At 37.5% G+C, this 17,460-nt stretch overlaps 1 protein-coding gene across 5 annotated transcripts in view; it reads left to right on the top strand.

Annotated features, from left to right (window-relative positions):
• Positions 1 to 17,460, top strand: part of LOC6049047 (PH and SEC7 domain-containing protein) — a 154,277-nt gene that overhangs the window by 114,286 nt on the left and 22,531 nt on the right. For all 5 annotated transcript variants that reach the window (XM_038252100.1, XM_038251895.1, XM_038251962.1 and 2 more), the window contains 4 exons: positions 6,287 to 8,133; positions 15,199 to 16,160; positions 16,233 to 16,426; positions 16,490 to 16,682. In XM_038252100.1, the coding sequence (XP_038108028.1) occupies positions 6,287 to 8,133; positions 15,199 to 16,160; positions 16,233 to 16,426; positions 16,490 to 16,682 (3,196 nt within the window). The remainder of the gene's footprint in view (positions 1 to 6,286; positions 8,134 to 15,198; positions 16,161 to 16,232; positions 16,427 to 16,489; positions 16,683 to 17,460) is intronic.

The raw sequence follows: 17,460 nt of genomic DNA, 5'->3' as shown, positions 1-17,460 counted from the left end.
TTCCATTGTAGTCCATATCCATACCTACAACTTTGCCGAAGACGCCAAATCGATCAAAAAATTCCTTCAAAAGATACAGATTTTAGAATTTTGCCCTTGTTTTTTTTTATAAAAATAATATTTGCAATGGCCTAACTGGTTGTACATCAAAACATTTTTTTTCCAAATCTTCATGAGGCTTTTGAGTCATTTACGCAAATTTATTTTACTATGCATCTTTTTGAATTTGGATGAAATTTAGTGTGTCAAAAGGTGCTATTTTGCTTCATAAGTTTTTTTCTATGCTGGTCATACAAAATATAAAAATCTGCATCATGAGCATGAGCATGAGCATGGTTGACTGCCAATGAGCTGCTACTCCGTTATTGACAGATCAGCTGAAGTTAAACAATGAATCAAAAATGATCAGTGGGAGCCAACCATCCGTTCACTGTTTAACCTTTGAAGATCCCTACTTTATTAGTCAATACCGGCGCCCTCCCAAGAAGCCTGCAGTTCAACGAAAGGGAGGAATGTTAGTCCGATAGTTGAAGTTGCAGACTCATCAAGCACATAGTTTTTCGCTATATACTTGTTGATACCGCTTGAGACCGTTGAATCCACAGCATCTCCTTCAAGGATCACGTGATTATTATTTTTTGGGTAAGTAGGATAAGGTATTGGCTTTTTGATGCCTCCCGAGCTACGATGCTATGGGGAGGACTTTCATAACAGACCCGTCGGCGAGCCTTCCGAGCAACGAAACTATAGAGTTATCTACGAGCGCATGTATTGCGTGTACGTACACGAAAAAGATTGAGGTTAAATTTTGTACCGGCCAGCAAAACAAATGGTGTGCTAGTGTGCGTGAGATCGGGCTTAGATAACTCTATGGGAAGGTTTTTCTGGTTAACATACAAAATCACTCACACACAGTTATTTTGCTCCACTATTAACTCGACGATCCAAAATGTCAGTGCTCTTTCGATCATTATATAGAAATGTCTTTTTCATCATAAAAAATAAAACCTTATTCGAAAATATTATACACAATTTACCCGACGCCGTGCCTTCCGATCAACGATGATATAGGAAGGGCTTTTAAAATGCTCAACGCTCAAGACACAAATAATTCAGTAAGGCAAGCGCGTGGCCTCGCCGCCCGCAATCGACTGAAGTAGGAAACACAATCAACACCCTGTTACTTTGGAACACAATTACTACGACAAACTCAACCGGCGGCGTGCCCTCCGATCAACGGTGATAAAGGATGGACTGATATTATCATTGCTAGCAAGAAATAGCACACATAAAAACACGATCGATCCTGTCAAGCAAGCACGTTGCCCCACCGCCCGCAAGTGACACACACAATTCACGACAAAAGGCACACACAAAAAATCACTTTTCACTCCGAATATTTTTTACGACCAAATTAAGCACTCACCCCATACGAACAGAGACACAAAAGCACACACAAAAATTAACCTGAATAATCACGACTTTGTGTCCCCTTTTCCAGCGCACCAATCCCATGCTGGTCATACAAAATATAAAATTCTGCATCATGAGATTGGATTTTCTTATTGATTTGGTGTCTTTGGCCAAGTTTTAGGTACTGATGAACCCTGTTCAGAAAAATTAAGTACACAAAAAAGTCACAACTTATTTTGTACGTGTTTATCTTTTTTATATCTTTTAGAAGACCAAAAAAAGGCATATGTAGCTTTAGTTTCAAAACCTGGTACAAGAACTATGTTTTTTTATGATAAATAAAAGAATCTTGAAAATATTGTCATACTAAATTGTAAAATTCATTTAAGGTGCAAAACCTTATTTGGAATCGAACATTACGTCATAATTGCTTCTATAAAGTGCATCATTTTCAAATTTATAGAACATTTCAAGTAACTTAGTTTCTAAAAGTTTTTTATTGCCTTTGAATAATATTTTATTTTTAAAAAACAAGCTGTGAAGAGTTTCATATTTTTTCATTTTTAATTTTTTTCAATAAGAAACAAACTTAAAAATGTAAAAAAAATGTTTTGCTCAGAGTCGATTTCGATACCTTGAATTTAGTGTAAACAATAAAAAAACTGTTCTTTTCAACAAACTTATTTGTAAAGTTAACAAGGCGAAACACTGATTTAATATATGTTGAAAATCAACTTGAGATGTGGCGCTTTATTTTTTTAAATAAAATTTTGTATCTAAAGGACACAAAGTTGCAGAGCAATTTATGTTTTAAAAATATATACAGATACGTTTATATTTGAAGTAATATTGTTGGCCTTCTGATTTTTCGACAATTTGAATACGAAGAAAATTACGTTATTGAAAAAAAACAAAATTTTGCGGATATTTATAATAGAAGACTCTTAGCAATGCAAGAACAAAACGTTAAAAGATAATTTTTAATTTTTGTTTTCCAGAAATTTTAGGATAGGGTTGGCTTTAAGGCAATTTTTTAAGGTTTTTAATAACACAACTTGACATTTTTGAAGTTGATAACAGTAAACGCTTCAGTTTCGTCAAAATATGATAGAATTGGGCTCTCTACGATCGCTCCAATCGATAGAATCAAATTTTAGTGAATTTCCAGCCAATAACAAAAAAATTGTGCAACTTATATAATTTAATTTCATTGACTGAAAACAAAACAGACTTGAAAATAAATATTTTAAAAAATCAATTGAAGAAGCGTGATTAAATTTGTTTCGATCCGTTAAGTCATAAATTTAAATTTCACGTTCCCAACGGATGATACAAATTCATTCGGAAACATATAGATGAGGTGGGACACACAAAAAGCCAATAAGGAAAGCAAGCTTAAGGCTTATCTGCCGATGGCAAATCCGATTAAGACCGAAACGCCGCCGCCCGCACGGCACAACCCAGCCAGCGCGAATTTGTTTTGTTTTTGTGCACGTTATTTGTATGTGTGAGAGTCAGTGTGAACTCCTCCTCCTCCTAGGCATTAACCCACCCACACCGAAAACGTGCTCCGATATTAAGCTTGGCGAGGTCCCCACGTACATTGCAAACTGTGCGATAAGGGAAGACAGTTGGGCAATTCCCCTAAGGGTTTAAAGGGGACTTTTCTTGGTTAAATTTCTACTAATAAACACTTATAGTCAAGATAAATTTGGTTGAATTTTGGCTTTTAATTGCGAATTTTCAATATTATGACTGTGTTAAATTTTGTTTTGAATTCTATCGAAAATATTTTGTTTTCTCAAAACAAAAGATAAGACAAAAAGTGTGCAAAAAAATGTTTTGATCCGTGTGCATTTCCTTAATTCCCGGTCTAATTTTTTGATCACGTTTCGTTCGTCATTTTTTTTTCTTGTGAAACCATTGTTTGAATGTCATGTCTTACTGTAGAATCAATATCACACTTTAATTTGCTTATCACGAATCGTACTGGAACGACAAATTGAGACCAGACCGCACAAGCTAATTAATTATTTCAACAACCCCCGCTGCTGATTGATGCTCGAAAGTGGCAAATTCAAACAGTTTGTTTCGATCGATCATCGTATTTTTTTTGTGTGTGAACTTGAATCCACAGCATCACCACTAACGTCAAGAAATTTTGTGAATTATGCGTCAATTATTTTTTTTTTGACATCGCTTAGGTTGATTTATATGCTAATTCTGATGATGTGATGTTTGTGGTGTATCGTCTTACAATGGCATAATAGGAATGTTTATCACTTCACTCTCTACAAACGACACACTTGCTGGGTGTTGCTTTTATCTGGAAAAAAATAGGGGGCTTGGGGGTGAGACGAATACATTTGGATTTTAATATTTATGATTTTGCTGAATCCCTGGGCTTTGTCATAATGAGTGTCATAGGTTTGATGCTTGTTTGGCAAAGAGTATGATTTGATTCGATGTGGAATTAAAATCGAAGTGTTCAGTATATTGCTGAAGCTTCCATTTTTACACATGGACACCACTTCATGCTGCGAGAACCCACTTTGGCGTAGTCTCAGGGCTTAATCGATGGCCGGTAAGCTGTCATCGAGACAAGGAGGTTCTCTGATAGTGGAAATATCACATTTGTACAATGAACCGCTACATATGTGATTTTTCCCTATCTTAATGTGGGTGTCAGGTTAGGATGCGGGTTTAAAAATAGTGTTTGTAGAATTTAGGATTTTAACTATAAATATCAACTTTTTGTACTTTGCCTTTAGTTATTTAGGGACAAAATTAGTAACAGTGAATTTAGTAATTCTATCAGAATCGGTGATTTTCATTCAAGTAGCATAAAAACCATTCTGATTTGTCAAAATTTCCATAGAGTCTCGATCAATCAATAGTGAAATGATATCGGACTAAATTCGTTGATCTGTTGAACTAACGACAGTCGGATTATGATTGTATCGACCATTGTTGCGAATCGAGGATCTACTGGAATTCTGACGAACAAATGGTCGTCTCTTTTTCAATTCACGACTTGTAAAATATCAACTGTTATTTTTTATTTTGTTTTTTAAAAGAAGCCAGACAGGTTTTAAAAGAAACGTTTTTTTTTGGTCGTCGGGGATTTGAGATAAGAGTAGCTTTCGGATAGGTTGCTTTAAATCTTGTATTCAATTCAAGTTAGGTAGTTATCCGCAAATGAATATTTGGACTTATATGAATAATTGAACATTTTGGACTTATGAATAACACACAACTGTGCATTTATTCTAGAGTCAGATCCATACAGCGTCAGTGTTTATTTGGTCGAAGTGTACTAATTCATTGGCAGATCTGGTTCTAGTTGTAATGTACGACAAGACTACTGACGGACGTGACAGGACGAGGGCCCAGTTTAGAGGTTTCGACATCAACGATGTGCGGCTGGATCACCCTCCCAAAAAAAAAAAAAAAAAATATTTATGATTTTGCTGAATCATCTACATCTTCTTGAAATATTTTTGCATCGCTCTATCATTTTTGAATAAAAATATTTTCATTTTAATCTTTTGTAAACAAAATATTTTGTCGGTTATGACGGTTTTTACAAATCTGGAGTTTTTTTTCTAAAGGTCCAATAACCCAAATTTTTAGTTTTTTTCTTTTTGGGTGTTTTTTAACACCCCTGACTCAAGACGGTTTCAAAAAACTCCAGAAATGATTGAACTACTTGTAATAAAATGTATGTAACTATAAAAAAATAGGAAAATTTTAAATAGGAATTGATATAGAACAAGAATTCAGTTGTTATTGAATTTGATTCAAATATTTGTTACGTTTTCTTGAAATTTTAAATCAAATCAAGTTTTAGTGACAAAAAGTTAAATTAAAAATCACCAAATTTTGTTTTACCGTGTATCATTTTTTTCAGTGTAGTCCATATCCATACCTACAACTTTGCCGAAGACACCAAATCGATCAAAAAATTCCTTCAAAAGATACAGATTTTTGAATTTTCACATATCATTTTTGTATGGACAGCTGCCAAATTTGTATGGAAAATTATATGGACAAACTAATGATGCAAAATGGCTTCATTGGGCATACCGAAGGCACCAAAAAAGTTTCAGCCGGATTAAAAATTACGAAAAAAAATCGAATGACCGAAATCTCAGAATTGTTCATTGGAAAAATCGCTAAAATGTATGGGCAAAAAACATCGCTTCAGAATTTTGGCAGCAGGTGGCGCAGATCTCGCCCAAAATTGTCCAAGTCTTGTAGGACATTTAATTTCCTACAACTTCGTCCAAGTCAAAACGTCAACGGCGAAAAGCAACGGCAATGGCAGTAAATGACATAAAAAAAGTAAATTGAAAAGTTTTGTTGGAAGCAACACGAGGCCAACTCATGTTATTACATTTTCCATAATTTCGTAGCCGGCCACATCCCAGAAAAGTCCATAAATGTAACATTTTCACTGGCTTCGTTATTCGGAACGCTAAATGCTGTGAAGTTAAAAGCAGTTAATTATGACCAAATTCGTTACTTGAGTAAATCATATACGCCTATTTTGCCTCGCATGCCCCACAACTTGTTTTTTTTATGCTGCCTCCCTCTCGTATCAGTTCTCCAGCAAGCAAGCATCCTGCTGCGCATTCCAACGCTCAACTGTCACAAAACTAGAGGCAAAAATAGCTTAGACGACTAATTCCACTAGAAATATTCATAAATCATAACTATATCAACAAAAATTCCAAACCGGTTCCGGATGATGGACACCCGCCCCTGCAGAAGCGGCTTCTTTCTAGCAGATTCCACCAATTTGCATGGTTGATTTAAAAATTTGAAATTAATAAAAAGTTTGACTAACGTGCCATTTCTTCCCCCCCAACAGATCCCAAAATCAAAGCCCACGTCCGGAAGTACCTGCAGTCGATCAGTAACCAGCACCCGCACGCCGACCATCACCACCAGCACCACCACCAGCAGCAGCTCAACTCGAACCCCTCGTCGCCAATCCACCACCGCCACTCGCCGGCCTCACCCCTCTCGGAGCGTGGCCCCAGCCGGATCCAATCCCCGGCGCTCACCGGCGGCAGCAACGCCGCCCGTTACGGCCACCGGGTCAGCTCGTCGGATCCCTCATGCCGACCGTCGCGCATTCCCCAGGCCGTCCAGCCCTCCGCCAAGAACAACGCCTCGTGGAGTGCGCCCCAGTCGCCGCACGGCCTCAAACCGCCCCGACCTTCGCTCATTCCGACCGCGAACGGAACGTCGCCGGTGCCGCCCCAGCAGCAGAATAGCTACCACAGCAGTAATCATCAGGCGGCGGGATCGCCCTTTGGGACGCCGCAGCAGGTGCCGAAGAAGGGCTTCGAGGCGTTCATGATGACGGGGGATCTGATACTGAACCTGTCGCGGACGCCGCAAAGTTCGGGGATTTTGCCGCAGGCAAAGAAGATTGACAGTCTGCGGGACTCGCCGAGCCATAGGGCGAGTACGAAGCGGAAAAACGGCGCGGTGGCGCCGCATGCCAAGTGCGAGTCTTCGTCGCCGTCGTCGCCGAGCAGTCAGAGTAGTAATAGTTACTCGGAACAGCCGCCGACGAACGGCGGGGGTGGAGTGGTGAAGGAGGGCAAGAAGAGTCGTAGTCAGGAGGTTCGGGGGGAGGATCAGAACGATGGCCAGAACACGGGCAGTTCGATCGAGTCGATCGTCAACAGCAGCAGCAAGAAGTTGAGCGGCGGAACTAGCAACGGTAACAGCAACAATCACAACAACAACAACAGGGTGCTGGAGGATGGGGGCGGCGGCGGCGGCAGTGGGGACAGTCGGAATCGGTTGCTCAAGTCACGGGGCAGTAGTTATGAAGGGGGTGGCAGTAGTTTGGACGTGGCGGACGAGGAGGACGATGACGACGGTGAGGGAGATGACGAGGAGGATGACGACAACGTGGACGATCTGATCGACCTGCGGAGCGCCCGGACAAACACTAGTGGCTGTGTGTCGTCTGCGCTGCTCGGCGAACGGAATTCCGCCAGGCGGGACGTTCGACCGGGCCGCGACGGCAGTAATAATAGTGTAGTGAACCCGCAAGATCCGGGCAGTGATAGCGTAGACAGTAGCAGTGCCGCCGCCACCAACGGTGACCTCCGCCGGTTGCACGGCCCCACCACCACCAACCCCAAGGAACGCAGCAAATCTTCCTCGTCAGCCGCGTCCGCCTCCGGCGGAACCGTCAAATCCGAAAGCTCCCCCGAAATGAGCTACTCCGTGCCAACATCGCCAACCTCCCTGTCGGCGGCCCCCATCCTCGAGGGGTACTCGTCCTCCCTCAAGCGCAAGGAGCTCGCCCTCGCCAACTCGGTGCCCACAAGTCCGGAATCCGGCGCCCAGGAGCTCATCCGACGCACCGGAAACCTCCAGCATCATCACCACCACCACCATCACCATCACCATCACAGCAGCAGCAACAACCAGCCCCAGTCGTCGTCGAAAACCGGAGGAGGCCAAAGTTCCAGTCTCATGAGTGCCAGTGCCAACAGCAACGCAGCCGCCGTCAAGAACGTGGTGCGGAAGTGTGATGCGGCCGGGTTCCGGACGAGCCGGTCCGAGGACCACCTGCAGCAGACGCAGCGGGACGGTGGGATCGGGGCGGTCGTGCCGATCGATATCGACGAGGACGTGAACAGCTCGCTGAACACGCTGCTCGATACGCGGCACGACTCGGAGGAGTCGCAGGTGAGTTTGAATTAAGTGAAATTTTGATTAAGTGCACCGTTTTCAAGTTAAAGCTATTTTAAGGCACTTTTTTGAAAATAGTCGCAGTTTTTCATTTTTTAAAATTAGTGCACATGTTTGCCCATCCTTGAAATAGTAGTTTATGCAACAAGTTGCAAAAAGAGGATTTTTTCAGCACGAGTCGTACATTTATCCAACGAGGTTTACCGAGTTGGCTAAATACGAAGAGTGCTGAAAAAATCAAGTTTTGCAACGAGTTCCATACAACATTTTTTGCAATTCCAAAAAACACACAATGAGTGAAATTTTATGTTAAATTTTCATGTATTTTGTCAATAAATCGTTTAAATCAAAAAAAAATTGAAAAGTGTTACTTTTCGAAACAAGTGCTGAAAAGTTCAACTTTTCAGCACCCATTTGAGTGCTGAAAAGTAGAACTTTTCAGCATTTATTTTGAAAAGTGTTGCTATTCGATTCTGTTATTTTCGGGACAGAAAAGTAGGCTATTTCATCGTTCAAGAATGACAAAAAAGTAAATAGTTTCACGACGGAATTGCAAAAAAAAAATTTTTTGAAAAGCTGAGAAAATAGGTAGGGGAAATTCTCGTATGTTTGGCAGGTCAAGCACTCGCTCCTAATTCCATCCAATTTGCTGATTTTCACTATTTAAACAACTAATTTTGCAAAACTTTTGATAGAAACTTGCTTGCTCACTTCTTATTGAGCTATTTATCACTCGATTTCAGTTGAAAACGCTTTTAATTAGCTTTATTAGAATGTCAAAGTTCTGACCTGCCAACATTAGAGGCACGCTGGAATTAGATGCTGTTCCCCTAGTTGCTGCGATATTGCCTTGCATGGCAAAAACAGGAAAATTGATGTTTTTTAAGTCTCACCCAAACAACCCACCATTTTCCAATGTCGATATCTCAGCATCTAATGGCCCGATTTACAATGTTAAAATATGAAACATTCGTGAAATTTTCCGATCTTTTCGAAAACAATATTTTCAAAAAAAATCAATCAAGACTAACATTTCAAAAGGGCCAAATATTCAAGATTACGCCCTTTTTAAATGTCTGTCTTGTTTTAAAAATTTCGAAAATATTTTTTTTCGAAGAGATTCATGAATGTTTCATATTTTAACATTGTAAATCGGACCATTAGTTGCTGAGATATCGACATTAGAAAACGGTGGGTTGTTTGGGTGAGACTTAGAAAACATGAATTTTCCTGTTTTTTTAAACACTTGCATGACAATATCTCAGCAAATAAGGGTCGTATCAACAAAGTTCAAAAAAGCAAAATATAGAGAATTTTCTCAGCTTTTCAAAAATATTTTTTTCAAAAGTGGGCAAACATGCGCACTTATTAAAAAAATGAAAAACTGCGACTATTTTCGAAAATGTTACCTAACAATGGCCTTAACTTGAAAACGATGCACTTTATGAAAATTTCACTAAAGTACTTTTTGATTGCATATTTGATTTTACATCGAAAAATGAAGTTGAAAAATTTTTGCGACCGATATTTCGATGTTTTGAAAAAAAATCAGTATTGATTCAAAAATTCATTACTCGGTCAAAGATTTTTTGCACAACCTGGAAATTTCTGAAAAGTTTGCATTGTATGTCTTCTAAAACATATAAAAAAATAAAAAAGAATTAAAGATAGTGTTTTTTTGCAAATCAAGTTTTAGTGACAAAAGTTAAATAACAAAAACAAAAAAAAAATTTACCGTGTATCATTTTTTTTTTTGCAGTGTAGTCCGTATCCATACCTACAACTTTGCCGAAGACACCAAATCGATCAAAAAAATCCTTCAAAAGATACAGATTTTTGAATTTTCATGCATCATTTTTGTATGGACAGCTGCCAAGTTTGTATATGGACTTATATGGACAAACTAATGATGCAAAATGGCTTCTTTGAGCATATCGAAGGCATCAAAAAAGTTTCAGTCGAATTAAAAAATACAAAAATTGAAATTCTAAAAAAAAAGACCGATTTCGTAGAGAATTGCTCAAATAGCTTTATGTTAACTGAAAAAAGTTACATGATAAATCATGTACCAAAAGGTATCATGATGTATGATGTAAATTCAAATGCAAATTGCATGGAAATGTACATCAAATCACATGAAAAATTCATAATTTACACATGATTTGACATTCAATTCCAACATAACAATAACTAATTGAATGAGAGCTTTTTTTATGGATAAAAATATATAAACCTGCAAAATTACTAAAATTACCGAAATTTATGTGCAGTTCTTTCGATTGCAATTTCGATTTTACATCTGAAAATAAAGTTTAAAAAAAGGATTTCAACTAAAAATAATTCAATTCAATTCGGTTTATTTGTGAATAATCAAGATACAATGAGTTCATTAAAGTACATAACAGAGTTTTGGAGTTCCTTTCAGCTGTGTGTTACATCGTAATTCAATCGAAAGTATTATTACTTATAAATATTAAATAGAAGGCAAGAGTAAGAAAAAGTTTTCAAAAAACTAACAGAAAGGATCTAAAAATAAAATAATATCTTTTTTACATTTTTTTTCATCTGAAAATTGGCAACACTGCCAAAAGACTTTTGACTGACTTGTGACATAGCTCAAAAATGGTAATTTATGTTATCTAAAATATCCAAAAATAATAATTTAATTGTTTTCGCCATCATTTCTGAAAGCTTTTAAACAATATCCACAACTTTGCCGAAGACACCAAATCGATCAGTAACTCCGTACTAAAGATACAGATTTTTTTTATTTCAGTGCAGACTTGTATAGATGAACCAAAGATGCAAATAACTTTAATAAAGTACAAACAAAGTGTTATTCAAATCAAACAATACAAAAATAACAAAAATGTCTTGAGAGAGAATTGCTTCATAAAATTACATTGAAATAAATGCAGACCTGTAAAATTACATAGTCAAATACAATAAAATTCAAAAATCAAATATTTAGAAAATATTGCAGAATAAATTGGGTTAACACTAATTTTACTAAAAGTTTAAGACTCTCCATACTGTTTTTTTTCCAAATATGTTTAAGGTCGTAGAAGGTGTCCCTCACTTTTGGGGGCAATGACTGTCAATGATGGTTCTGAATTCAGGGTCCAGAAATAGTAAATTGAAATAAAAAAAATCACGATATGCAAAATGCTTCTACAAACAACAAAAAGAAAACGATTTTTTGATTGATACATTCTGAATCAAGATTTGAATGTTTTTTTCTTGAACAAACATGGTCGCCAAATGGCCGATCTGGGATGATGCCTTCCAGAGCCTTAACTAAAGCACTGCATGGAAATGTAGTTTAAAATATATTGAAATTCAATGTGATCAGCCTCACGTAAATTTAGGAATTTCCATATGACTTGCAATCCGCACCTTTATTTACATTGATTATCATGTAACTTTTTGGTGCAATCCCTATCATGTAATTTTTGTTTACTGTGTACGTATTTAAAACAAATTTACGTTTAGCTCAATTTTGTTGAATTGCAAGTAAACATCAATTTTGAATACATGTAACTTAATAATATTCTTGCCACGTAAAATTACACAAATTTGAGTGTAAAATCATGATAATTTACAAAAAAAAAATGCCTAACTTTAATAATAGTAAAGCAGCTCTTTTGTTACGTATACAATGAATTAATATCGTTGCAAAACTTGTGTGAGCAATCCAGGCAAAAAATAATAATAATAAATTCACAAAATTAAAAGTTACATTATTCATCATGTAAATTTTTGTATTGCTATGTACGTTTGGACAAGAATTTACGTTTAACTCGATTCTATTAAATGTTAATGAAACTTCAATCACGAATAAATGTGATAAACTTTTTTTGTCACGTAAAATTACACACGTTGGTGTGTAAAGTCGTTAAATTACAACGTTCTCTAGAAATAATTGATTTTTCTACCTTTGTTTTTATTACTTAAATGCAACCCTACACTCTTTGAGGAAAACTAAAAATATCCAGTACTTTGTTATAGAAATCTGGAGGGAACCCATTTTCCTGTGAAAACATAACACACTTAGCCATGTGTGTTGGATAAACTCTCGTTTATCTTAGTTTGGTGTTTTTTTTTGCAAATGGGACTTTTATGAAATTATGGGCAGTATACTGAATTCCAATGTCAATTGATGTTGGAAGCACTTAACAGAATAAATGTATTAAAATAATAAAAAAAGAAAGAGGAAAAAAAATACAATTAAAGTTATTCGAATTAAATAAATTAAAGAGTTTTTTTAATTTACGTAATTTTACACATCAGCTTGTGTAATTTTACGTTGAACGAATATTTCGAATCACATTTATTCATGATTGATGTTTATTTAAGATTCAACAGAACTGAATCGAGTCAAAAATAAAATCCTTTCAATACGTACACAATGAAAAAAAAAGTTACATGATAAATATTGTAACACAAATTTCTCATTACTGAATTCAGTTAAATTTACTGGAATCTGAGCAATTCTCTATTTTTCTTAAATTTTAATTTTTGTATTTTTTAATCCGACTGAAACTTTTTGGTGCCTTTGGTATGCCCAAAGAAGCCATTTTGCATCATTAGTTTGTCCATATAATTTTCCATACAAATTTGGCAGCTGGCCATACAAAAATGATGTATGAAAATTCAAAAATCTGTACCTTTTGAAGGAATTTTTTGATCGATTTGGTGTCTTCGGCAAAGTTGTAGGTATGGATATGGACTACACTGAAAAAAAATAATCCACGGTAAAAAAAAATTTGGTGATTTTTTATTTAACTTTTAGTCACTAAAACTTGATTTGCAAAAAAACACTATTTTAATTTTTTTTTTATATGTTTTAGAGGACATCAAATGCCAACTTTTCAGAAATTTCCAGGTTGTGCAAAAAATCTTTGAGCGAGTTATAAATTTTTGAATCAATAGCGATTTTTTCAAAAAATCGAAAAATTCGTCGCAAAAATTTTTTAACTTCATTTTTTGATGTAAATTCAAATTTGCAATCAAAAAGTACTCTAGTGAAATTTTGATAAAGTGCACCGTTTTCAAGTTGTAGCCATTTTTATGTAACTTTTTTGAAAATAGTCGCAGTTTTTCATTTTTCAAAATAAGTGCACATGTTTGCCCACTTCTGAAAAAAATACTTTTGAAAAGCTGAGAAAATTCTCTATATTTTGCATTTTTGAACTTTGTTGATACGACTGAACAAATGTCTGTGGGGATGTGTGTAGACATGATTTTTTTTCCCACACGATTTTCTCAGAACTGGCTGAACCGATTTTGGCCGGATCCGCCTTATTCTGTTCGTACTGGGGTCCCCTAAGACCATATTAAATTTCATTCTTTTTAGTGGAGTACTTTTAAAGTTATGCCAAGAAAAAGTTTTTTTGTAGCTAAAAAAAAGGGTGATTTTTGCATAACCTCAAAGGCCGGGTCTTTTTGCTCACGCGCGAGAGTGGCGCAGCATGTGTATCGCCCGGTTGCCACATTGCTTAAGCAGTGTCTGCGTCTCTTCTGGAAAAAGTCTGTATTAATTATGTTGCTGAATGCATCATTTTGTCTCGACAAAGATTAACACGAACTTTTTACTGAAATACAACTCATGAGCCATTGTTTACTAGGACTAGCATGCAATTCCATCGTGCACCTAATGTTGGCATATTAGCACTTTTAAATTCAATTACAGCCCCCCCCCCCCCCCCTCCCCTGTCTCCATAATTTTGGAGAGTTGGTTAAAAAAGAACTGAAAATTGCTGCTCTGGTAAAAACAAGAATTATAAAAAAAAAATTTTTTTATAAAATTGAATTTAAAAATATTATAAAAAAATTAACTCTTAAATAAATTTGTAAATACAACCTAAAATGCAACATGAATGTGAGGAAGGCCAGAAATTTTTTTCTTAAAATCTTTTCTAAATTCTTTCAAATTTATTTAAACTTTTATATTTTTTTTATTTTTTTTAATTTTTTTATTTTTTTTAATTTTTTAACTTTTTTATTTTTTTTAATTTCTTTTTTTTTGTTTTATTTTTTTAATTTTTTTAATTTTTTTAGTTTTTTAACTTTTTTATTTTTTTTAATTTCTTTATTTTTTTTTATTTTTTAATTTTTAATTTTTTTAATTTTTTATTTTTTTATTTTTTGTATTTTTTAATTTTTTTATTTTTTTATTTTTTTAATTTTTAGTTTTTAAATATTTTTAATTTTTTAATTTTTTTTTATTTTTTAAAACTTTTATTTTTTCTTATTTTTTTATTTTTTTTATTTTTGGTTTTTAAATTTTTTTAAGCTTTTTATTTTTTTTTTAATCTTTTTAATTTTTTTTGCCCTTTCAGGCCTTAATTTTCAAAAGAATATGTTTTTGATTAATGATAGGAAACCATACCATACGACAATACGACCATACGAAAATTATTGGCTACTTTAGAAAATTTTGAATTTTTGGGTCATATATTACCCATCAGGCCTGAAAGGGTTAATGTATTTTTTTTCGAAAATTTTGATTTCTTTTAAATTTTTTTATTTTTTTTTATTTTCCTTATTTTGAATTTTTTATAGTTTTAAATTTAATTTTTTTAATTTAAAATTTTATTTTTTTTAATTTCAAAAAATTGTTTAATTTTTTTTAAAGTTTGTCATTTTTTTTTTTAAATTTTATACATAAAAAAAACAATTTCATTTTTTCCGTGCATGATTCAGTTTTCCGTGCATCATTCCATTTGCCGCAGTAGCAAACCAGCAGAATAGCGGGTAGCAAAGTGAAATCCCGAAGAACTGAGAGCAAATTTGCTACCGCGACAGGTACCGCGGTGGGGTTGACGTCGGGTGCAAATTTGATTTGCTTCGATGTTTGCTACCCGCGCTGGAGATGCACTTAAAGATAATTCGTTAAAATCGTGGTTATATGCTTACATCTCGCTCAATAAAATTATTTATAATATCAAACAAAATTTATAAATAAAACTAAATTTAATCAAAAAGAGACATTCAAATTGCAAATGTAATGCCCAAAATTTCTAATGTTATTTTTTTCTTTTTCATTCTCCCCCACCCCAGAGCTCAGACCACGACCGGATAGTGTGGACGTACAACGCGCCCGTCTCCCAAGCCAACGGTGGTGGCGCCACCAACGCCGTGGGCGCCACCGCCTCCGGCATGATCACCTCGCCCATGTCGCCGCCCCACTCCAGCTCGATGAGCTCGTCGCCGCAGCGCTCCGTCAGCGACAGTCCCGCGTCGCCGACGTCGGTGTCCTCCTCGGTGATGTCCTCGTCGGGCGGGTCCAAAGGTGCCAACGATCACACCCACAACGGGTACAGCAACAACTTTAGCGAGGGCCGCGGTGGCTGCCCCGGTTCCGGCACGCACAGCAATCTGGCGAGTTTGAGTTGTGGCGGGGGAGGGGGTGGTGGAGGTGGGAATGGGGGATGTCCCGGGGGTGGCGGAGGGGGACTTGGGGGTGGGATGGACCAGAGCGTGTCGGAGGCCGTGTCGAACATTTCCAGCCCGGACTACCAGGACGAGCATGACCTGCTGAGTACGCGCGATTTGGCCGCGATGGCCATCAGCGATCCGAGCGATTCCGACTCGACGATACTGGTTTCGGAGACAACGCATCGAGTGCACGACCGCGATCGTGACCGTGATCATAAGATTGTGATACAGGTTAAGGGAAGGGAGCTGCAGCTTCAGCAGCAACAGCAGCAGAACTACAACTACAATCAGCAGCAACTGCAGGAAGGTGTGCGCTATTCCGAACTCAAAGACTCGGAAGACGAACTGGCCACACTGACCGAGGACATGCCGACGGCGATGATGTACGGCCAGGACCTGCACGGGGGTGGCCCCCGGGAGTCCTCGCCGCCCGTCTCGGACGACGGCAGCGACGTCGATTCGCTTCACTCATTCCACTACTCGCCAAAGGCAGTTGATCTGCCGTCTGCGGAGCGGCTCGCCAAGCGGCTCTACTACCTGGAGGGCTTCAAGAAGAGCGACGTGTCGCGACATCTTAGCAAAAAGTACGTCCTTCCATTTGTTCAAGTCGCTAAGCTTAACCTCTAACCCGCTATTGTTCTACTCCACACTCACAGCAACGACTTCAGCCGGGCCGTCGCCGACGAGTATCTCAAGTTCTTCCTGTTTGAGCGGTTAACGCTGGACGAGGCGTTGCGGCTCTTCCTGAAGCAGTTCTCGCTGTCCGGTGAGACGCAGGAGCGCGAGCGGGTGCTGGTGCACTTTTCCAAGCGCTTCCTGGACTGCAACCCGGGCTCGTTCAACTCGCAGGGTAAGATCGAGAAACCCCTTCCTCAGGTTATGATTGGAACTCATTCAAAATCTTCAATTGCAGACGCCGTCCACACGCTAACGTGCGCCATCATGCTGCTCAACACGGACCTGCACGGGCAGAACATCGGCCGCAAGATGACCTGCTCGGAGTTTATCGACAACCTGAGCGAGCTGAACGACGGGGAGAACTTCCCGAAGGACATCCTGAAGCAGCTGTACCAGGCGATCAAGACGCAGCCGCTCGAGTGGGCACTGTGAGTTTTGTTTTTTCTTGATTCAATATTGATGTATTGTCCACCTATCGGAACTCCGGCACCGGTGCCAGAATAGTCAGTTTGACCCGATTGATGTTGGGATGGGCGTAGCTGATCATATCTTTCAATTTCATGAAGTTTGATATGCCGCATGATGGGGTTTCTTTAATTTTTGCGTTATGACCTCCCTCTGGAACCCTGCAAACTGGTTCCGGACTGATCCTTATGGCTCATGGAATGCACTAATAAGTTTAAATTAACTTAAAATTTAATTTCGGAATGTTTTATACGAAGCATGATCTTTCTTGATTAATTCTGTGTTCCCTCGCAACGCAATATCGACGACCAGATTCCGGAATCGATGAATTGATCGATCGACCGAATATCTGACGGCCGGCAGCGAAATAATGAGAAAGTATAGCATAGTAAAAGTAAAACATGCAACGGAGTGAATATTTGAAGCCGTTAATTTACCGCTTTTTAACGTGATTTTTCATGAATTAATTTTTGACAAATAAAATTATACAGTAAAGACGATCATTTCACCTCGTCGATTTAATTTCCTCAATTTTTGATGTAAAATAACACGGTTTTCCGTTGGTAGCAAAATGTGCAATTTTACATCAGAAATTAAGACCAGGTGACATGAGTGTCTTTTCAATGAATTTTTTTTGTACGGATTTATTTATGTAAAATCACGTAAAAATGCGACCAATTCACATTTTGACTCGCAACGGAAAACCATCAACTGTGGTAAATTTACATGAATAGAGAGGTA

The sequence above is a fragment of the Culex quinquefasciatus genome, chromosome 1, assembly GCF_015732765.1.
Source record: "Culex quinquefasciatus strain JHB chromosome 1, VPISU_Cqui_1.0_pri_paternal, whole genome shotgun sequence".
NCBI classification, from domain to species: domain Eukaryota; kingdom Metazoa; phylum Arthropoda; class Insecta; order Diptera; family Culicidae; genus Culex; species Culex quinquefasciatus.
The sequence above is the reverse complement of the archived record's forward strand: the minus strand, read 5'-3'. Positions and strand labels throughout refer to the sequence as shown.